Consider the following 23,168-nt stretch of genomic DNA (forward strand, 5'->3'; position numbering starts at 1 on the left):
GGTGTGGAAAGAGTTAACAAGAACATTTCTTGTTCTTCTTCAGTAAAACAGATATCTTTATCTGAGAAAGAAATAAAGACCTAAGACATAAAGGTCGTCAGATAAATTCTTAATCAACACACATTTATTCTGGGTTAAGACTTAAAAGTAAGAGAATTTTTGTAGATGATGTTAATTTTGTTTCAAATGTTATTGCACAACATTATAACCAGTGACATCATCGAGAGGATGAGTCAGCTGTCGCAGTGTAAGAACTACTTAAAATATATGAAATAAGTAGTCCAAGTAAATTTTTATCTAAATTTTAAATATCTGGCAGATGCGGCTTGCAATAACTTCAAGGTATACAATTTAGTTTGTGTGTTGGTTGGGGATCACTCATTTAAGATGCTTATATTTCAGTTTTCATCATATATAAACATCCAAGTTGTGCAAGCTCTTTTGACTGAACTTTAATGTTTTTATTTCCAGAATAAAGGGACAAACGTACACACACAAGGACAAACTCACAGACTGTAATCAGTATTCAAGAGACTCTCTCCATGTCTCACTGCATCCCCTCCCTCTGTCTGTCTCTCTGTTCAGACAGACACTCATTATGCTCCTGTACCCCACAGATACATCACACTCCCACAGGGCAGCTTATGTTTCACCTTTAGACATGTACTTTACACAATACCAGACACACTTGCTTTACACACTCTACACAACACTAGACACACTTTACAGTGGCGGCTCGTGACTGCTCATCTGAGGGGCGCTAATTCAAAATAAGTGTTCTGAGTGTCATGTGTGTGGTTCCTTTTTACAAAATATGTGTCCTGGGTGTCGAGAGATCCTGTGTGCATCACGTGTTTTGTCAAAAGAAGTGCCTGTTGACATGCATCAAAACCGTTTATGATAAAAGAGACGCTCATGTTCACAAGATACACGCAAGACACTCCCTTAACAGTAAACTCTGATTACGCATGAGATTATGCGAGTATCTGGCAAACGCGAGGGTCTCTTTTATCATAAACCCTTTAGACGCATCTGCAGCAGGCACTTATTATGACAAGACACGTGATGCACACACAATCTCTCAAAGCGGAGAACACATGATGACATGAAAAGGAACCACACACATGACGGGCTACATACATGTTGTGACGAACTTCGCATCGTGCGCCCTCGAAAAAAGAAGTCACTGGCCGCCACTGACAGATAATAAGGTTAGCAGAGATGCAAATATTTTTTAACATGATTCCTAATCCATATGCACTTGAATATAAGCACTGTAATCGAACATGAAACAATTTAAATTCTTTCAAAATGGTGATCTTATACCATGTTTGACTTACATTTTTAGAGGAAGGTAAAATGTAAATAAAAACGCTTTTGTAGGGAACTGACTGAGATGTAATTATTCACTGCCTTTGAAAAAGGGATGCATAACGATTAATCGCGATTAATCTATAGCAGAATAAAAGTTTTTGTTTCCATCATATATGTGTGTGAACTGTGTATAATAATTATGTATATATAAATATGCACACATGCATGTATAATTTTTAGAAAAAATATATATTTATATATTCAGTATTTATATTTATATAATATACATAAATATACAAAAGTATATACACATGTAAACATTTCTTAAATATATACAACCATGTGTGTGCATTTATCTATACAAAGTTATTATACACAGTTCACACACATATATGATGTAAACAAACTTTTTCCTGCTATAGATTAATCACGATTAATCGTTATGCATCCCTACTTGTAGCCATTGGTTCTCTTGCACTATATAAAAGATGTAACAATGAATCAATAATGACTTAATGAATAATACATAGATTAAATGAATTGACATAGATGATGAATAATAAGAGCTCTGTTTATGATAAAAGCATATCGTGGGGTTTAAACGCGTTTGTTTCCTTATTTTTATGTAAACCTTTTGCACGCAAAAAACTGCTGAAAAACAGGCCAATCCCAACATAACACAGACTGTGACATTACAGTCGAGATGTACGCCCCCCACATTTCATTAGTTACAAAGTTGTTAAAATGCTAAAAACAAAGTTGTGACTGCTGCGTTACTGCTATATGCTAGTTAATGCTATATGCTAGTGTTTAGGCTGAAGTTCTACTAGCGACTTTACAGTTACGTTTTGCAGGTCTATACTAAAAAAAAAACACACACAAACTTACCACTTAACAATTAACAATTAACATTAACATTACTTAACATTACTTAACATTAACAATTTCCAAACAGTTAGTTGTTCCTCAAAGTCTGTATTTTCATCTGATAAAGGCTGAAACATATGAGGTCTGTTTACTAATGTGAGCTACTGGCATGAGCCTCAGAGCAGAGCAAAGCAGAGCCAATCAGAGCAGAGCTCAACATTATTATTCATGACCCTTCCAAATAAGGCAAAATAGACCATTTAATTCAAAGGACAAATCCTAGGGTTGTAAATGGACTTGTAAACATTTATGGATAATTTTTTCACTTAATAAAGTTAGATACCATGAAAACATCAAAGAACAATTTCACATATTATTTTAAAGCATCACACAAGGCTATGATTCGACATACATCATCAGTGTAATGTGAACAGATCCTTTTTAAAGCAAAGGCCATCACAAGATTTCTGTTGGCATTGTACAGCAGCTCATGTGAGAGACTGTAAAGCGAGCAGTCTCATTTTCAGAAGAGAGTCCACACGGATCAATACGAAGGCCCGTGGGCCACAACGAACCTGTATGTGATGTTTCATGCTGCAGAGCTCAAAAGCACATTGTTTTGTTTAAAGTCAGACTGTTTCTCTGTACAAGGATCAAATCAATGGTCTAGTAGTAAGTTACTGAAACAAGATAAGTTACAGTGGATTTCTCTTTAAATGCTGCATAGTGTTTTGTTTGGCCATTTGTATGAAATTGTTATTAGGGATATTAAGGGCTAGAGGCCTATCCTAAAGTCTGACATGGTTTTCTCTACATCAGTGCTTCCCAATCCTGGTCCTCGAGGCACCCCTCCCAGAAAGTTTTAGATGCCTCCTTTTATATAAAACACCTGATTCAACTCATTAGCCTCCTTCCAAAATGGTAAACGTAGCCATTTCTCAATATGCGTTCTTGTCTGAACTTGTGTTCTTGTGGACTTGTGAAACGTCATCAGTCGCGGACCAAGTACTGTTCCAAATCAAAGATCGCATCAAGCCCAAGTTCACATAAAATCCCCGGATGTGTTCTTGATCCGCCCATTTTATCGAGGATGCATCAGAAGAGACTTGTGTGGACTTATGACAGCGAAGTTTCCCAGAATGCATTTCGCGTCAGGAGTTCGTTCTTCCGGGCCCTATTTTAACGATCTAAGCGCACTGTCTAAAGCGCACAGCGCAACGTCTAAATGGGCGTGTCAGAATCCACTTTTGCTAATTTAACGACAGGAAAAATGGTTTGTGCGCCAAGCGCATGGTCGAAAAGGGTTGGTACAGTTTTTTTAATAAGAAATGGGAGTATTTCGGGCGTAACGTGCAATAAACCAATGAGAGTCTCAGCTCTCATACCCTTTAAAAGCCTGTTGCGCTGGCGTTATGTCTAATCCCTATTTAGATGACGGACTTTGTAAACTGAAAAACTAAGTGGAGGAAGAAGATCCAGTTTAAGATTAATGTTAAATAATTGTGTTGTTTTCACTTGTATTGAAATTGTTATTTTTTGGATTAAAACCTTTAAAACCCGTTTTCTTTTGGTCATGGAAGTAAAAAAGCAGGCTTATAGTTGCTTTAAATGTATGGCTATCCAATATCATCAAAAAATAATTTACAAGTATGTAAGATAAGGTTTGTACTCTAAAAATACTTTATTTGTAACAAACAGGAGATAAAGAAATTACAAACGGCTCTCCTTTCCGCACTTGGACAGCGTCAGTTTTTTTTAAGCATTACTTAAAAATGTTTCTCATCTCACCATATCCACAGCTACAGAGTCATCATATACAATAAATCAGTGAGGTAGCATTTAAAAAAACATTTAAAAACAGATGCATTTGTTTAAAGCAAAGCATTTATTTACTTACCAGGCTGCAGGTGAAGCAGCTCTTCTAACGTCTCATTTTACATTCAATCCTTTAATCTTTCATATTTAAAAGCGTTTTTGTGCTGCTGCGCATTCATGTATGTGTTAAGCAAACCCGCGTTGTCGTCCCGTTTAGGCGCATATTAATGCGCTCATTAAATAACAAAAAAAAAATATTGAGCCATTGACTTTAGAGCAGGTTTTTGTTGGTCAATGTCGTATCTATTTTAGTTGCCTCAAAATAGCAACGCGCCAACAATGCGCCTGAACACACCTCGTTTTCAGACCAGAACGCCCATGGGCGCAAAAGGGGGCGCAAATGCATTTGCTATTTAAACAACGCGGCGCTAAACGTGAAAATTATAATTGCGCAGGGTGGAAAATAGCAAATGACACTTGTGTCGCGCATTGCGCTGCATTGCGCCGGGTGTAAGATAGAGCCCTCCGAGTCTGAACTTGCAAGTTTGAACTACGAAGGACACAAGTCAGAGTTTGCTGTACTTGGTATTGAGAAACGGCTCATGTCTCCCTAACAAGCTGATGAGTTAAATCAGGTGTGTTAAATAAGGAGACATCTAAAAATTTCTGGGAGGGGGGCCTTGAGGACCAGGATTGGGAAACACTGCTCTACATAATACGGTGAAATCAAACCTAAACCTTTTTTTGTCCTCTGTTGCAACACATTCTCACTTCCCAAGGCGTCAAAATCTGAAGCATGTTCAAACGCCTTCAGCGTCAGTATGAAGACGTGAAGGGTGCCCCTATGCGTCACTATATCGACGAAATGGGAACTCCGTTGCTTTCATGCTAATCCCTCAGCGACGGATATAGACGAAAGGGAATCCCGGAAGGTGATGGCGTCACGTTATGCGACGATTGGCAGGATCATGCCGCTTCTGGACGGTAACTACTAAATTTTTTTCCAATTTTTAAACCATTGTTGCTTGGGGTTGGGGTTAGACTTGGGGTTTGGATGTCAGTTTGTTTATACTTTTTGTCTTCTGATTTTTAAGCCACTGTTGCTTGGGGTTAGAGTTCGGGTTTGGGTTAGGATGTCTGTATTGGTTTATACTTTTTGGTTTATACTACCTAAAATGTAATCTGTATATTATAAGTGAGGACTAAGGAGGCAGTATACCAGAAATAGGCCTGTAATACATCACACCCCTGAATCTCTCTTTCGGTGTAAAATCTTGTGTCCTTTGTGAATACCAGGTTTGAATTTATCTTCTCTTACAATCTATCTCTCCTCCTCCCCAATCTCCTCCTTTATTGCTTTTTATCCTCCCTACAGTTCTATTACAGGGGAGGGGGGCTGAACTTGGGCTTCAGCTGTGCCTCGGGTTCGAGCTCCCTTCAAAGACAGCAATCCAAGGTTGTTTACCATTATCTATTAATACTGAATGGGAAGGTGAACTTGTGATATAAAATTAAATAAGTATAAGCAAAATACTAAGACACTATTAAAATGTCTATTTTTTCCTTTTTATTCAATGCTGATAATAAAATCTATCATTACAATTAGTGTATGCAATTTCAATGCCAATTTCATATATACCACGTGTGTATCCGACTCAGACCAAGCCAATAAAATGTTACATCCCTCGATGTGTATGTGTCCTTTAGTGTCTTAACAAAGGCAAAACTATGACATCACTTATCACATGACAAAGGTTTCGCTTTTTCCACCTTGACTTTCACATTCCTCTCCTAAGAGGCTGGTGCTGTCTGATCCATAATTCATAACCAGGAGCAAACGTATCTCCAACCTCAGGCACAAAATGTCAGGAGCTCAATGTGAACTGTGTGGGCAGATCCATCACTGACTCCATCTCAAGATGAAACCGTTTATAATAAAATATGTTACGATTATAACACATTAAAGACGCAAACAGAACCTTGTATAAACAGCGGCCCCTAAAGTATTTGTCCACAGGGTAACAAACCTGCCAACACACAGCGATCTGTATATGTCGAATTGCTGCATATGACACGAGGGCATGACCTGCAGCAGATGCTTTTAGCTTCGAGCCGCTGCAGCAAATGCACATCACTGCATTTTTCATCTTCACTGCTGTGCCGATGTACATAAGCCACATGTGCCCTAGACAAAGATGAATTAACAGGTCAAAGCCCAGTTCGTGTCAGATCTGTATATGGGTGATTCTCACGAAACCATTGAAACACCACGGCACTAATGATTTTAGCTTTAAAATGTGTAATATAGTAACATTAAAAAGCATCAGAATTAACACAATACTGTGTTCTACCTTGCACAATGTGTGATTTCAACATAAGAATTTATAATTGTAAATTTTATCTCATTTTCTGCTGAAATTCTCATTACCGCAATGTGTCCGGCTGTGTTTGAACATGCGTTATGTTGTAATTTAATCAAATTAACACAAAAAATATTAAGAAAAAAAATAAATGGATGTTTTGCTAGACTACTTTAGATGACAGAAAAAATATTTACTGAATATTCATATATAATAATAATGAAGAAAAATTAGGAAAATGATGTGTCCATACCTGATGTTCTCATCCTCCGCAACACTTTTTGAGAACAGTTTAAGCACACATACAGAATTTTAATAAAGTTTGATTTTGAGTGACCAAGCACATGGACCAGTTACTTCAAGATGGCTACCAGATAAGATCATTTTTTTACAGTTAATTTGAAATATTGTCTTGTCAGAATGCTTACACGACATTTTGATTATCATTACCGCAACAGATGCTTATTAAATGTTAATTTAATTAATAGAAGCATAATACTTTGATTTTAAATGTATGTGCAGAATCTCCAAATTATGTTCTTTCAGGTTTGTCATGTCATTTTGAAAATATGTCAGTGTTGATGTTTTCTGACTGTTGCGGTAATGAGATTTTTTAGGACTAATTTTTCAAATTATGTTACAAAAAGTGTTAAATGATAAGTAAAAGTTTTTAAATTAATGTTCCCATTTACTCCAGACTTTGTTTTTCAATGTCTGGTGGGAAAAAAAGTAAATTTAATCAATTTTTACATTTTCATGCTTGACATTTTTAAAACCAAGTTTTTGTGAGAATCACCCATATATCACTGGTCAGCAATTCAAAACTGAGAGTATGCAATAGAAACTTTGCAAACGTAGGTCAAAATTTTGACAGTAGCCAAACATCTTATTTATAGCAATTGAAATGTGTGATATTGGCCTTACAAATAAATGCATTAAAATGCAATGAAATAAATGAGATGGAGAATCAAAATAAAATGATCCATTACAGGATCAAAAGATTTCCTGAATCCATATTGTTTTGTTTACATCAAAATCAATATTCTTTTACCCAGCCCTACCAAAAATGTAATTAACAAATAGTGAAAAGGCGCGACTAAGATGATTATTCTGAATGATCATCAGTGGTTTCCAGGTAAACAACGATAAACCAGTTGAGAATGAACTCGGTGTGAACTATGAAACATTCTCAACAGGACAATTAACGACTGCTTACTGAGATTCCTGAAAAGGTTAATGGAGACTCTTGGTTAGTTATGTGCTCATGGGTTTGTGGCTTTGCCATGGCAACACTAAGACCGTGGGAAACATGTTTTACGCAGTACACGGCTCTGCCATTCTCATGTTATGATGATTCACCATGTACATAAATATATACTTTTTGTTTTTAATAACAAATGTATTATTTGCATTCAAATGCATTTTTCTAGTTGTTATGTTGTAAGTTATAGATTTCTGGAGCCAATGGGGGTGTTGAATGTCAGAAATAGACATTAATGAATAATACATTAGCAGATGCTTTCATCATTTGATATATCTCACATTTCCATTACTATTTCATACGCATACAGGGAAAATAGATAATTACCAATAAAATATATATATTACGAGAAATTAAATCAGCATTATTTAATAACCGGATATTTGCTATGAGAATTTATTATTTAAAAGCACAACCACAAGGAGTCCCGAATCACAAATCAGTCACATAAAAATCATAATTTCTGATTCATCAGATGTAAATTTGAATGGGAATGTACAGGGAAATTCCAGCCTTGATGATTAAGAGCTGTTTTAACATAATATATAAAACTACTAAACACAACTGTCTGTTACATGTGCAGTACTATAATTATTATTTCTTCCACTAGTCCTCAAACAACTTAATGACACAATGAAAAATATCACTTAATGCCAGATTGGTGTGACCAGTGCAGATCTCTGATCTGTTAGTCAGCTGATCAATACAGCTGATTGACATTTAATGGAGAACTGAATCAGGCCAAATAAAGACAGTAGATCAGTACATTGGGGTGGATTGAAGTCTTTACAGTTCTAATTTTCTATCGTTTTCAGCAATACCACCTTTATCGCAGGAGGAAAAGACATTAAGAAATAAAGGTGCTACAGTGATGTCATGCAAAAATAATGTTTGGTTCTTCAAAGACCCATTCAGTCAAAAAATAATTTTTATAATTTTTTTATAATCTAAATAACGTTTTTGCGCTTTTTATCTTTTGTAAAACAGAAAGGCTCTTCAGATGTTAAAGGGGCAATGAATCTGTCGATTTTATTGTTTTATACTGTTGCCTGAGGTCTACTAATGATGTTCGCGTGGTTTTAAATTCAACAACATCAAAGGCAATAAGTAATAAGGTATTTTGTAACATGGATTAGTGGCTGTCTGGAGAAAAGCTTTGTTTGAAGGGGCGGGCCGCATTGAAGACCTGGACGTAAACGCCCACTGCTATGATTGGTAGCTTCATTCCACGTCATTACATGTGGGGAAATGTTTTAAAAACATTAATGTGTAAAAATAGCAGCCGAACATATATATGTTTGAGCCACAAAAGATTCTGGGTGCTAAAGATGATACACATAAATGACAATACGTATAGTAAAGTAGAAACAAAACTTTAAACTCAACGTGACTATATTACCGTACACAACACAGTAAGCGCGCATCAGAATCTAAACCACGGCTGATAAATCCTTATCAATAACTGTGTATATTTCTGTTGTGCTTGTGAGGTTGCTCTTACATACACGTAACGTTACATACCACAGTTACATTCCCGAATAGACAATTTTCCTGGCTTGGTGCCAAAGACTGTTATATTTCAGTAGCACGGACGTTTTCAGTTTTGAAACTTGCAGGATGTTTATTTAAGTATGATGATCTCTTATATAACAAATTATCAAGTTAAAATTGATTGTTTGATTCACCGCTCCTTTAAAGGTTCTGTACGGAACCATTCAGCCAAAAATGGTTCTTATAGACCTTTTGCGAGTCGACGTCACAGTTACGTCACGCGCGCAATGTGGTGGCAGAAAAACAGTGGAAATGAATGAGACACGAGTGAAACGAACAATATAACTCACTAGAAACTGTCTTGTTGTGCTGTTGAGTGTCAGAATAGGAATGCCAAAATTGATGACCTTCATTTTTATAGTATACCGTCATCGAAGACACCATTTGAAGATAAACGTAGGTGTTTATGTTTGCAATAAGCCCTCAACCGGACAGACTGGAGTGATGAAATCATCTGAAAATCTTTTAATAATTAGAATAGGAAATAATTAGAGAAGATCGAAGTCTGTTCCGTCTATATGTCTCTTATAGCGCTTTCATCACGTTACGTTTATAATTTATTTAGAAAGATTAAAGATTTGAGTGAGTTCATAATATCAATAATATTACCATTTATTAAAGTTTTCATATTTTTTTCGTTTTCTATTACTTCTTTTTACCTTATATCTTAGCCTAAGTCTTCTTCCTGTTTGTTCTAAATTATGATATTTACTTATAAATATATAAACATAATATGATGAAATATTTAATAAATGATTTTATACAGAATACATGATAGTATTGCTCTTATAAGTACTTCAGCGATTCATACTGTAAAAATAATTGATTTACCAATAAAGAACAATACATATACATTACATACATGCACACAAACTTTCCATTGAAAATGAAAGTCAAACAGGGAGTAAGATTTTCATTTTGACAAAATAATTACCAAATTTTCATTTTTGGGTAAACTGTTTCTTTATATTTCATATGATTCTTGAAATCTAAACCAAATAACATATCACTGTGGAGTGATCCACTCCTAGTCCAGAGTGACAGGGGTTTGCTTAGTTATATTCAAGTGCAAATGTAGGAGGAACCCTGTGAAAATGCCAACCTTATTATCTGTGAGCATGTTTGTTGTTACCCATCAACCTGCACTAACATGCAGTTAAGCCCTCTGCTGTTCACAAGAGTATGTGAGCCCCAGTAATGAGGCTATGAATAATCTCAGACTATAGAGAAACATTCACAGGGACCTTATGAAGCAGTGCACATCACTTCACATCCGTAAAGTAAAGCCAGACACTCACTTCCAGGAACATGAAAAAACTAATCTTTTTGTAATTACTAGAGGTTCTTGAATACATTGAACGATTTTTATGAAAACGTTTATAAAAGCATACACAAAAAGCATGTATCGAATTTAAAGGGGTTATTAAATCAAACAAAAACAAAAAATAATAAAAAAAACCTGCTCATTATAAGAACACACAATCTTCAAGCAAACTAAAAACGTAATGATCATCTCATGTTATTATACATGGGGACAAACAACATTTATAATTCATTTATAAATGAACAAACTGACTGATACACATCCTTAATACAACATGAGACCTACAATTATCATCCACTGCACTGACTACTGCATTTTTCCTCGTATACACTTCACTACATTTGAACTGCAGAGTAGCAGATCCACCTTAAGATCCTAACATGTCTTTGTGTATACTTCCTAATAAAATATACTTTTCAGTGGTATATCAATATTTACATTTAGCAGATACAATTTTTCAAAGCAACATGCTGTGAGGAAACAATAAGTGATTTATCATAGACAAGCAAACTTATTTGGGTTGACTTTTAAAGGTATACATAAAGGTTTAGCTAAAGGTGTGTGTGTTGTAGTATTTCTCCTCAACATTATGTAGGCTAGTAGATATGCAATTTGTGTATCTTTCTACTCAAGTCTTAAATTACTGTATTTTGTTCTGTTCTTGACATCTTTCTAATAGACTACATTTTCTATACTCCTATGTTCTGTACTATTTTCTGCATATTTCACGTGTATCAACTAATAGACTTAATAACTATATCCTCATATATCATAAAATAAAGACATAAACATAATCATAACATCTGAAAAGGGCCTACAGCTTGTTAAAGACACAGAATACAGAATACGGGTAATAAAGTCGTCTGTACCTCTTGCAATTGCTCCAGCTCCTGTCTCAGGGTCTCCTGCTCGGCCTCCAGCTCCGCATACTGCTGCTTCAATGTCTGGTTCTCTTCCAGCACGACCAGCCCGCATTCCGCCGCCCGGACCTTCTCCCGGTTCGCCTCCGCTAGTTCCCGGGTCAGCCGCTCCACCTCCCCCCTGTAATGTTCCACCGACTCCCCGCATCCTCCCGCACCTCCTCCAGCAGCCATCGGCCCGGCCCCTCCACCTTCCTTTCGGCGTCTCCGCGCTGGATGAGTAGATGGATTGATGAATGGATGGATGGATGGATGAAGAGAAGGCACCGACACCTTATCACAAGCGCCAATAGAAAGTCAATAATCCAGACATATTAACATCTAAATAAAAGCCAATACACATCCAAACTCATTGCGAATTCAGAATTAACATCGCGGTCCTGAAAAGAATGGGAAATCGAGGGCCTCGCATCCTTTCTTTCTCTTCTTTTTCTGCTTAATCATGGGTATTGGGACGCCATCTCTAGGATGGAGAAAAGTGGACCGAGTCACTCCGACTATCCGCCTGTCTGTGACGTCAGCGCATCCTGCAGCATCCTTTTGCGAGGCCTGAGCTTATGAATATGAATTCAGTAGCGCTGACGTTGCCTGGTAACCTTCCGGGATCGCCCAGTCACGTGACGTGAACTAATTAATATTCATAGCCTGCATTTACGTTGGCCAACCAGCGCTAACAGAATGGAATACTTGAAATACTTGGGAACATCATTTTAAATAATTACTTAAAAGTTCATTGTATGATTGATATTTTTTCTTTTCCACATACATTATGATGTTATATTAAATACGTAAGATCTTTGCTGTAGAAATATGTCACTGCTCAAATCAAGTCATAGAGTATAAAATAATTAACGGGATACATTACAGAGATTTGATAGGTTGTCTGGTTTGAAGAAGAATTGTTTTACTTTAATTACAATTATATTGTAAACAATATGTATGACAAAAGTATTCAAAAGCTGTTGTCTCATTGAAAAAGTATTTCTCTTAAAATACCACAAGATGGCAGAATTCTACAAAAATCCTGGTTTTAAAATAGAAATATTTATACTAAATGTATACACACATTTATGTTTATACACACTCGCAAATATCACTGTCACTCTCATGTGTGTTTTGCAGAATTATTAACATCTGTATATTAGTTCGCCAAATTTGATTAATTACTCACAATCTATCAGCCTATTAAATTTTTTTCTGTCTGTTGTAGTTAGAAGGTGCTTTGATAAGACAAAGATATCACGATTACTGCTTAAAGGCTGTAAAGACAGATAAACACTAAGGTGAAAAGTTGAGCATTGGGTGTCAAGGTAAGGCCACCGCAGTAAAAACACACGTAAAGGATTAAGGGGCGGTTTCCGGACAGGGATTAGACTAGTCCTAGACTAAAATAAATGTAGGAGCTGTCCAAACCAAAAACAACTTGAACTGACCAGGGCTCTCAAGTTTTACCAAAAGTTTGTAGTGAGATTACATATGTGGTGTACGGACAACATCGGTCAGGGGAGGGGGTATTTGTGACAGCGACCCCTCTGCCCAACCCAATTCTCAAGTTTTTGCTAACAGTTTAATTTTCCCTAATGTTTTGTAAAGAAATTGTTAATGAGCCTTATTGACTTTCCTACTATGGAAGTGAATGGGGCTCATTAAAGGTTTGGTTACAAACATTCCTCAAAACATCTTCCTTCGTGTTCTTCAGAACAAAGAAACATGAAAGGGACTTATTTTCCCCCACTAAAGTGCAGTCTGTTTCTTTTATTGTCCAAAACATTTGAGCCAGCTCAACAATGGTTTTCTGTCGGTGCTTAAGTATAGTGCACACTAGAACATTAAATCGTTTTAATTGAACAACAGACATGCAACTCATTGCCTTTATGTGGTTTATTAATAAACAATCGATATCGGCCTTTCTCGTGCTATTGCCGATGGTTTCAAATTCATCAAAAATCGGCCGATAAATATCAGCGGCCGATACATCGGTGCATCACTACTATCTTGTATTACAAAAATATATACACTTGAAGTAAACTTGTACTCATCTTTCATACAAAGATGGGTTCAAATATATTACAAGTGGTACCTAAATACATTTTTAAATTACATTTTGGCATATTTCATATTAATGTACTAAAGAACAAAAAGAATTTAGGCTATATTAAGTACAAAATTAGTACATGAAAATAGAGCACTTTAAGTAGATTATGGAATTGTACTCTTTTAACTTGATCTTACTGTACACATACAGTATTGAAGAACATTTAATGATGAAAGGGCAATAATAATAAAATGCATCTCTATTAAATTATTATTTATTTCAGGAAGCCTCTAGTTCTAGGTAAAGCTTCTGGTTGCAAAGCTGTTGGAGTTTTTGACTGAATCAATAAGAATTTAGCACGAATTTGGCTTTATTCCCCAATATTAGCTTTCATTGACTTTGATCAAAGGCAATGATTTCATCCAGGAATCGTTAAATCAAAACAATGCTGAAAAAACCAGCATCAGACCAGCATGGACCAGCATGGAAATTATGCTGGTCTATGCTGGTTTAGCTGGTGGTCACAGCATACCAGGACCAAAACACAACATATGCTGGTATGACCAGCATGCGATGCTGGTGGTAATGCTGGTTTAGCTGGTGCTAATGCTGGTTTGTTGCTGGTTTAGCTGGTTCTAATGCTGGTGCTGATGCTGGTTTGATGCTGGTTTAGCTGGTGTTCACTAGCAGACCAGCACCAAAACACAACATATGCTGTTCTTGGTGGTATGCTGTTTTTTCCAGCAGGGAATGCTTAAAAATGGATTATATCTACCGCATTCATCAAATCTTGCTCATCCAACTTCCACTCCGTTAAATCCATGTCAGTAACGAACGTTCTTGCAGCGAGATGATATCATTTAACCAGAAACAACTTCTAATTTCTTTCTGATTGTCTGGTAGGATGCATTAATAAGGTGTGAACGACCTCATGAGGCGAGGCGCTGCAAGAAACGACAAGTAGATGACATCAGAGTAACGCGAGAGTGACTTGAAATCAGCCTCCTCCGCAAGATTTCTCGCGGTACTCTGATGTCATCTGCTCGTCAGTTCTTGCGGCGCTGCGTAGTTGAGCACACAAGCAGCTGAACTCGATAGAACTGCCAGCGTATGCCTGCGTCTATTCTCAGCGCGAAATACAGGGTGTGGTGTGTGAACTGATTGCGTGTGTCTCACGGTGAATGCGTGAGACTTGAGACTGACATATTTTAAAATACATCAGTGCCCATAGTTTTGCATCATAATCCAAAAGTAAGTAAGTTTTAAAAGTTGGATGATTGTTAATGTTAGTTAATTTTCCTAATTACACTAAGGCCTAGTCCTGGTTTAAAATAATCCCTATCCGGGAAATCACAGGAGTGTTTAAACGTCGCATCACTGGACAAAAGAGACCACCAAAAATGTAGATTTAGGGCAAGCGTTAGGTGAGATTTGTCCAGAATGACTCAAATGGGCTCAACAAAACGTTTCACAGGTAAAAGAAGACAATTAAACGCACAAATGTGCTTTTAATAAGACCTTATCACACAACATATTTGTAACTACACATTTTGCACATTTTATACATACATCCGCCATTTAGATTAATTCAAAGACGCGCATCCTCTTCAAAACCACGCCCAGCATAAGCATGTTAACCAATCCGTTGTCTGAAAGCACGGGCGCGCAAAATGATTGACAGGCAATAGAAGTCAGTCAGACTCGGAGAAACAGGGCGGTGTTTCACGCCAGAATAATCATCTTGTATCTTGTAAACACTTAGAAAAAAAGCATTATTTTGATCTCACAGGTGGTAAGTGTCGTTTCTTGATCACACCACAGTAAGAACATTTTATTATTATTATTGTGTCAAAAAATAAAGAGAAAACAAGTTTACCAAACTTAACTCAATAATACAGAGCGCTATTTTGTTAGTCTAATATTTAGCGTCATCATTGTAATCAGACTGCCATATGAGGGACATTTTCTATGAACTAATTTGCACGTAATTAATAGTCTCTGTCAAATCAATGTGTCATATCAAATTAGTACCACGTCCTCTCAAGTGAAGTATGGATGAATCAGCCTTGTACTGAGATAACATGGAATAAAGGGTTTAACTTTTCCTCAAACTTTATCTGTCGTCTGTTTTCCCTCAGGTTTCAACGTGGATTCACCCGTGTTCGCACCCTCGACCCGTCCTGACCAGCAGGTGAACTCAGTCAAATTAAGATAAGGCCAAACTTTATGGTTTAAGAGCCAATAAACCAATTCAGAGATAATTGGGAATTTCAACAACAAAATTAATATACGGCAGCATATCCATTTGGATTTTGTGTATCATTTGGAGGGCAGAGATAACATCCTGATGCTATGTAGCTAATATACACGTGCATAAAACTATTATTTATAAACTTAATGTGTTTAATAAATCCACATGCACAGTGACAGGCAGCTCAGTAATCTACCATTTTAACTCACTGTATGTAAATTGGTTTATAGATATGTGATGTTTGTTGATAGTTTACACAGACCCTTTAGCAATGTGTTAATTTCATAGAAATATTCCTTGCCAATATGTTTCTCTATTAACCATTCTGTCATCATTTCTAGGATATTATACATTTGGTTTGTCACAAATTACATTATTTACTAGCTGCTGTTGTCAGGTGTTTATTGTGACGAGATAAGGAAATTAATTTACAACATGCCACACGTTTATGGCTTCACGTATGATTTCGTAAAATCATCATTTAAAAAAATAAGACAATGCTTATGTACAATATGCATATATTCACAAATTTTAAAAGGCTCTTAAATATCACTGAAAACAACTGATATTAATGAGACATGATGTGTCAATGTTTAGATTGAGAAAACTGCAGCAGAACATGTAAATATATCTGTTAAGTTGGTTGTGACCAATGAGATCAATAGTAAGAGCGCTGAACTGGGGTGGCACGCTCTGTTGATCCAGCAGGATGGCAGATTAAACCCGGCATGGAAAGCTTCTGGTGAAAACTCAAGAACTGAAAATACAAAGCACCAATCAAATGGCAGATCAAATTATAATATATATTTAATATACAAAATTATTCATAATAATATGGAAATTTACATAACAAATTACATTACAGGAGTCCCTACTGCATTTGTTTTTCACTCTAAAAATAGCTGGGTTATTTTTGACCCATAATGGGTAAATATTGGACAGAACACGTACTGGGTTAAAAAGTGACCCAATGTTGGGTTGTTGTTATGCAACCATTAGGTAAAATAACCCAGCATTGGGTCAATTTTTAACCCAGCACGTGTTCTGTCCAATATTTACCCATTATGGGTCGAAAATAACCCAGCCATTTTTAAGTGTTGCTTCATTTGTTGATTAAAGTCAGGTGGGTTTGAGTGTTTTTTAACTAAACTTTGTTTAGTGTTTCCCCAATCCTGTTAGTTACTGCAGGCACAGCAACAGTAACATCTTGCTGTCTCATTGTTAGCCAAAACAAATAGCCTATATTAGACTGCCAAAATTTGATGTTATCTTTTTGTTGTCTTTACTGTGGTTTTAGTACATCAGTAAAGTGAATTGGATCATCCATTCAAAGATCTTGGCGCAGTAAGGAAAGGTTTTAAGAGACTTAAAGGAACTTACTGGAACATAAAGGAGAGGAGGTAAGAGGTGAGTGTGTTTTAAATCTGTCAGCGCTGTTGAAGGTCTGTTTTCACCTTTAGTCTCACTGCGTCTCCACTTCGCCCTTCTGTTCTGGAACCAAATCTGAACATATAAACAACACTTGAACTCAAATGCAGAGAGTGAAATGTAGAAAAGGTGTCTAGTAATACCAGCTAAAATTTACACTTTCCATTATACATGCTTAAAAATAAATTTTGATTATTGTAAAAATAGTTTATGTCTATGTTATGTCTCTGCTAATCATGGCTTATTTTTTATGAAATAATCTTGTTACATTTAAATTATGGGAATATTTCACACATTTAACCCTCACAACCACAAAAGAAAAATCTTAATGGGCCGTTTCTCGGACAGGGCTTATCCTAGTCCCAGACTAAAATGCATGTTTGAGCTACTTTAATTTCAAAACACCTTGTACTGACATATTTCAGTGCCATTGTTTTGTCTCAAGATGTACACCAAACCAGTATAGTTTTTAGTAAGGTTTGTCCTGGATTAATCTAAACCCTGTCCAGGAAACCACCCCAATGTTTATTTGTATTTCAAAACAGAAATTAGTATATTCTCATTTGTACAGAAAGTATGTATTTTAAAGGTAACACATCTGTCTTCTACAAGAGAATTAGTGGAAAAGTTAAATAGATATCCCATGTGGTATTTTTCATTTAAAACATTTAACACTTTGATTAAATACAAATATACAGTACTGTGCAAAAGTCTTGGGCCACCATGCTACCACTAGCATTGTTGTTTTTGCAATTTTGTATTGATCATACAATTATTTCTCAGTCTCTTTATTTGAATACAATCAGAAAATACAGGAAACGTGTATAGTATTAAAAACAGTATAAAAGTATAAGCTGAAGTGTCAAGTTTCTAGGGTAACTCTTCTTCCACTTGAGCAATAGCAGGCAACTGCAGGATCTCTTAAACCTAAATGAAATAAAATTCTAATTCTTTAATTCTAATCGAATGACTTCAGGACTTAAGTCTTCTCAAAAAAGCTCAAGATGTGTTTCGTGCCAAGAAAATTCACACTAAATACAAGGGAACAGAAACAGTATTTTAACGTCTCCGGTTGTCGGTTCAACCCTAAAATTGACTTTCCTGAACTGGTTAGAACAAAAAATAAAGTTTCCGAACCGGTTCATAACGTTCCACGTCAGCTGTAGAACATACAAATAAGTAGGCTGATCATTAGGACATTAAACTTAAATTATTAGTCTACATAATTTTACTTAAGTCTCTATCTTGTCATCGAACATTAAAAAAGGCTACATTATGTAAGTGGCATAACTGTAATTCTGATAGGGCAAGGGCCTCCCGATACGATACGTATTGCGATACATGGGTCATGATACGATGCGTATCACAATACAATGAAATGCGTTGCATGTTGCGATATATTGCAATACTTTTTCTTTTTTTTATAATTTTTTGTTTGTTTGTTTTAAAATTTTCTGCCATTTTCTCACTCCCTCTAACTTCTGAGACATTGGCCGAATGGCTGTATATGGCAGACAACTGGACAGTGACAACTACAGCAGCGGCAGAGGAGGTCGTTTGATGCACACAGAGGGATTTTATTTAAAAAAAAAATTTAAATATCGATAGTAGAGATCGAAATATCGATACACTATCGATACAGCTAACTATCACGATAGTTAGCTGTATTGATATTTTTGCACAGCCCTAAATTCTGACATGCCTACATTTGTTGAGTGCACTTAAACACGCGCACACACACAGATGGAGGACGAATTCTAAACTGCGCTTCAGGAAGAAGATGCAGCATAAACAGTCGCTCCACATAAAGTTAAAATGACGTTGTTTTTCAGTGTTTTATTCACCAGATGTATTTTAATGGACTACAGTATGAGACACAGTAACTCTCTCTCAACTTTATACATCAAGAGTTCTGATCTTTGAAGGGCATAGGGATAATCACGTTTAATTGGAGTTGGACCGGACACATTCAACCGCATCAGGGCTCAACGCAAAAAAAATTCTACTGGCCCGATCGGGCCAGTGGTTCAGGTTTTCACTTGCCCTGCCAAAATTTTCACTGGCCCCACCAAAAAATATTTTTGTGTCACATATAAAAAAAAATAATTCAAAAGTCAGATATCATTTTACACATTGTATTCATCATTAGCCTGTCATGGCTATGGTCTCAGATAATTCAGCATAAAAACTGCACAAAAGATAATTCATAAAAGAAATCTTTGCAAGAACGTTAACTAACCTATATTACTAAAACAGTGGTATTACATTTTATACAGTGTTGTTTTTGTTTCTGCCAGCAAGCTAATAAAGTGCATTGCCTTAATCTAGCATCTCTTTCCAAAGAACCTCAAAGATAGTGTCTGTGAATCTAGAATTATAAATATTTAGAAAATGTTATAATAGGTCAAAATCATTGTGTGATGGAAACAAACCAGAAGTAGGGAAAATATATACTGCATATATTTCCATGCAGTTCTATCCATTTTAACAAATAGTGGAGCATTTAGTGGACTTATTTCTTTAACGCCAGCGCCAGCATTTTTTATGATTTTCACAAAAGTTTAATGCTGATTCCATTGCTTTCAAACAAAATACAGTTTCATCCCATCTTCATTTTTATTCATCACCTCTCAAATATGGGTGGGTTTTAAGGATGTTTGTTAGAGATTAGATAATATCAGTGAATGCTCCAGTGTTTTATAAGTTGGGTAAGCGCGCCACCTAGTGGGTAATAGCGGAAATATAGATTGCCTTAAACTCATTGTTATCGTTGGTGGGGAAAGAGTTAACTATTAGTAAAGACGTTAAACCAAATATTTCTTACCTCCGACATGCAATATCTGTGTGGTACTGAGATCCCACATGAACTCTTTTTTTAAAAATTTTTTTAAGCAAATCAATACACCGTTTGAATGACATAATGGCTGTTCATTTTTGATGAAGTGATATGCTGTGTTGATATGTCTCTCTATGCGCTGGAAATTCTCCTCATTCATACGTCTCGCCATTAAGTTCAGTGGACCAGATAAAGCGTTATCAGACTTTTCTCATGGGCTTCGATGTTTTGTTTGTGGTAGTTGCTGGTCCTAACGAAAAAGGATCCCGACTGTCTGCTATACCTGGAAATTGACGGAAAACTGGTCGAAACATCGCATCCTTTCTTTCTTTGTGTTTTATCTAAGTAAATGTATGCTTCCGAGATGCTAAAAAAAGTTTACGCTTGGCCTTATAACCGGAGGGCGCCAGCGCCTCCGCCATCTTAACGTATCTTTGCTCTAACTTACTACTACCAGCTGAGTATCACGCAAAACACGCAACAGTCACCACATCAACCAAGAAGGTAAGAGAAACTTTATGATATTGCTAAGAATTTTACGTTCGCGCAGCTTAAAATGCGTCTCAATGGTAACATTGCGTAAGAGTACATACAGACAAACGGACGCAGACAGAAATATATTTTAGTGACTGAGGGTGAAGCACTGGCCCGATCGGGCAAGTGACATTACTGTTTACTGGCCCGAGCTTCTCTCACACTGGCCCCGGGCAACCGGGAAGTCCCTTATGTCGAGCCCTGCGCATGTGTGTCTGTGGGTACAGAAAATTGCTCAGTTTAGCGTCTTTTTGCGATTAAATTGTTTAAAATCACTTAAGTATTAATTCGCAAATCGCAAGCAAGCCGAACCGTGGGTCGTGATCTGTACGGATCATGGATCAACTGCGATCCGTTACACCAATGATTAAAAAACAAACATCTTGAGATACTTGGTAGTCTACAATATTTACCTCTTACGATTAAGCATTAGAGACCTGGGCTTGAGTAGGCTACTTGCTGGTGGTAAGCTAAGCATTTCTCTGATGAGTCAACGACGACCGGAAGTGAACTTCACCGAGTATTGCACAGAAATCTTGTCGAAAAATGAAAAAAATAACGGTAACCAGTTACCACTATTTTAAATAAACGATTCTGTTCCAGAACATATATATTTTTTGAAAGTTTCTGGTTTCGTTTCTTTTCCTTGCAAAACATAAAAATTTTTTGGTTTTCGTTCCGTGAACCGGTTCAAAGCCTTGCTAAATACTGACTGAAGCCTAAAGAAGACATTTAGTTCTGAAAGTTGTTTTGTTTTTAATTTTGTGTACATATTTCCTGTATTTTCTGTTTGTTATCTTAATAAAAAGAGTGAAAACTTTGCTAAAAGAACAAAGCTGGTGGTGGTGGTGGCCTAAGACTTTTGCAGAGTACTGTATTTTATTTACACTGTAGATCAATCATGTTATGTTATGACAAAAGCAGTAGGTTATACTGTACCTGTACTCTGCCTTCAGAGAGTTGCGTTTGAGAGGCGAGCTGATCTCTTGTATGAGCATCAGGATAATGTGTCTCTTGAAAAACTCTTTCTAGTTCCTCCAGCTGGGCATTAGTGAATGTGGTGCGAACTCTTCTGTGTTTGGACCGATAAACTGTGCAGTAAGAAATATATTTAAATTTATATATTTTTTTTATTATTATATATTTTTTTATATATATTTTTATATTATATATATATTTATATATATATAATATATTTTAAAGAAATATTTATTGTTACAAATATTTTATATTAATATAAACTTTCATTTTTTTTATTGTGACTTGTGAGTTGCTGTAACTTATACAATAAAGTTAAATTAGCCTAACTTTCAACTTTATTTTAAAACTAGTAAAGAAGTTGAAATTACTTATAAATCGAAGTTGATTATACTTAACAATTTAAGTGCATTTTTACAGCGAGCAGAATTTCTTGCTTTATTCTTTCAGAAATCTTGCACAAAACAGTCCAAAAGTTATCATCATATTGTTGTATACCTGCATACTGGCTGATTTTAGGAGCTTCTGTCTTGAGTTTTGTTTGTGTAGATCCAGATATTTGATGCACGGTTCTCTGTTTGGTTTCCTCTGTTGGGATGGTTGGTGATTTCTTCAGTATTTCCTCAATAGAGTGTGAAAGAAATGTGGGCTTGTTTGTGGATGTCCTGCTCTCATGAGATGACTTCACACACTTGTCTAATTCCAAATCAAATATTTGCATTTTGCATGTTTTTTCAGACGTTCTAGATACCGTCTTTCTTCTTTAATAGTTCCTTTGTGGCTGGTCAGGGTGTGAGACCTGAGTGTGTGATATTATTGCTAGTGTTCAGAGGAGGGGTCAGTGTGGAGCTGAAAGTTCAATTCAATTTTATTTATATAGCGCTTTCAAAGTTGTTTTAAAGCAGCTTTACATTAATAGAAGCAGGGGAAAACACAGAAAAATCGACAGACAACATAAGTAGCAAAATACAATGGCTATGAATAAACTTTACAAGTGAGCGTGTTAATAATGTAACGTATAGAAGAAGGTGCTACATTAAGCCAATGTCGGCTGACTCCCCGGGGTTAAAAGTTTACTGTGTAACAAATTCAATCAACCATAAACCTTCATCCTCTTTATGAGCAACACATCTCACACCTTTATTATTATTCACATTTATAAATGCTTTATTTTAAAAGTGCAAGTCTCTACGTGGTTGCTGGTGCTTTGATAATGTAATGCAATAATGGTTAAAATGTAATAATGTATCATGTAGGATGGTTAAAGATATTTAATCTGTGTATTTACTGAGTTATGTCAATCTATCGCAGTGATTTTTGTTTTTCAATACAGTTGCGCAGAAAATTACCTTTTTAGTCATGTTTTACCGTTTAGCTTATACTGTACTATTGAAGTTCACTGATGTTCTTTTAGACTGCAGCGACACCCAGTGGTATGGTGTAGAAATAAACTTTTTATTGCTTTTATGAGCCCACTTCTACTTAAAATGTTAGTCAAGTCTGTTGTAAAGTCAAATTATAATTTAGTTTGACGTTATCATTTTAAGCACTTAGTATTAATATGCTGTTTTTGTAGATGTTTAATCTAAATTATGATTGACTAACATTGAGTTTGAAGTACGTACATGGTGTTAAGCATGGAATTGCTATTGTTGTAGTTTCATTAATAATCTGGCTGGACTGAAAGCTTTAAT

At 36.0% G+C, this 23,168-nt stretch overlaps 2 protein-coding genes and 1 long non-coding RNA gene across 5 annotated transcripts in view; 1 reads left to right on the forward strand and 2 right to left on the reverse strand.

Moving 5' to 3' along the window:
* Positions 1-12,009, reverse strand: part of LOC129432417 (protein bicaudal D homolog 1) — a 45,864-nt gene extending 33,855 nt beyond the window's left edge. The window contains exon 1 of one of the 2 annotated variants that reach the window (XM_055190832.2): positions 11,362-12,006. In XM_055190832.2, the coding sequence (XP_055046807.2) occupies positions 11,362-11,586 (225 nt within the window). In that variant the 5' untranslated portion in view covers positions 11,587-12,006. Of the gene's footprint in view, positions 1-11,361 lie in introns of both variants that reach the window. The other variant, XM_055190830.2, reaches the window with a different exon arrangement.
* A 3,075-nt stretch (positions 12,010-15,084) lies between these two features.
* Positions 15,085-23,168, forward strand: part of LOC141358966 (uncharacterized) — a 109,913-nt gene continuing 101,829 nt past the window's right edge. The window contains exons 1-3 of one of the 2 annotated variants that reach the window (XR_012365562.1): positions 15,085-15,239; positions 15,586-15,638; positions 16,996-17,105. This is a non-coding gene — a long non-coding RNA (uncharacterized lncRNA). The remainder of the gene's footprint in view (positions 15,240-15,585; positions 15,639-16,995; positions 17,106-23,168) is intronic. The other variant, XR_012365549.1, reaches the window with a different exon arrangement.
* Positions 16,347-23,041, reverse strand: LOC141358951 (intestine-specific homeobox). The gene is made up of 4 exons (XM_073861012.1): positions 21,973-23,041; positions 21,436-21,587; positions 17,079-17,201; positions 16,347-16,455 (listed from the first exon to the last, which is right to left on the reverse strand). The coding sequence occupies exons 1-4, from the start codon at positions 22,193-22,195 to the stop codon at positions 16,357-16,359; spliced, it is 597 nt and encodes a 198-aa protein (XP_073717113.1). The 5' UTR covers positions 22,196-23,041; the 3' UTR covers positions 16,347-16,356.

This window comes from Misgurnus anguillicaudatus, chromosome 1 (genome assembly GCF_027580225.2).
Source record: "Misgurnus anguillicaudatus chromosome 1, ASM2758022v2, whole genome shotgun sequence".
NCBI lineage: Eukaryota > Metazoa > Chordata > Actinopteri > Cypriniformes > Cobitidae > Misgurnus > Misgurnus anguillicaudatus.

Bases quoted from the DNA above. Each gene is read 5' to 3' on its own strand.
- LOC141358951 (XM_073861012.1), bottom strand. From the start codon at position 22,195: ATGCAAATATTTGATTTGGAATTAGACAAGTGTGTGAAGTCATCTCAT. The intron at 17,202-21,435 runs GTACAGTATAAC...TTATATGTTCAG, and splicing joins TCTCTGAAGGCAGAGTACAG to ATTTGGTTCCAGAACAGAAG. The intron at 16,456-17,078 runs GTAAGTTCCTTT...TTGTATTTTCAG, and splicing joins CTCCTCTCCTTTATGTTCCA to TTCTTGAGTTTTCACCAGAA.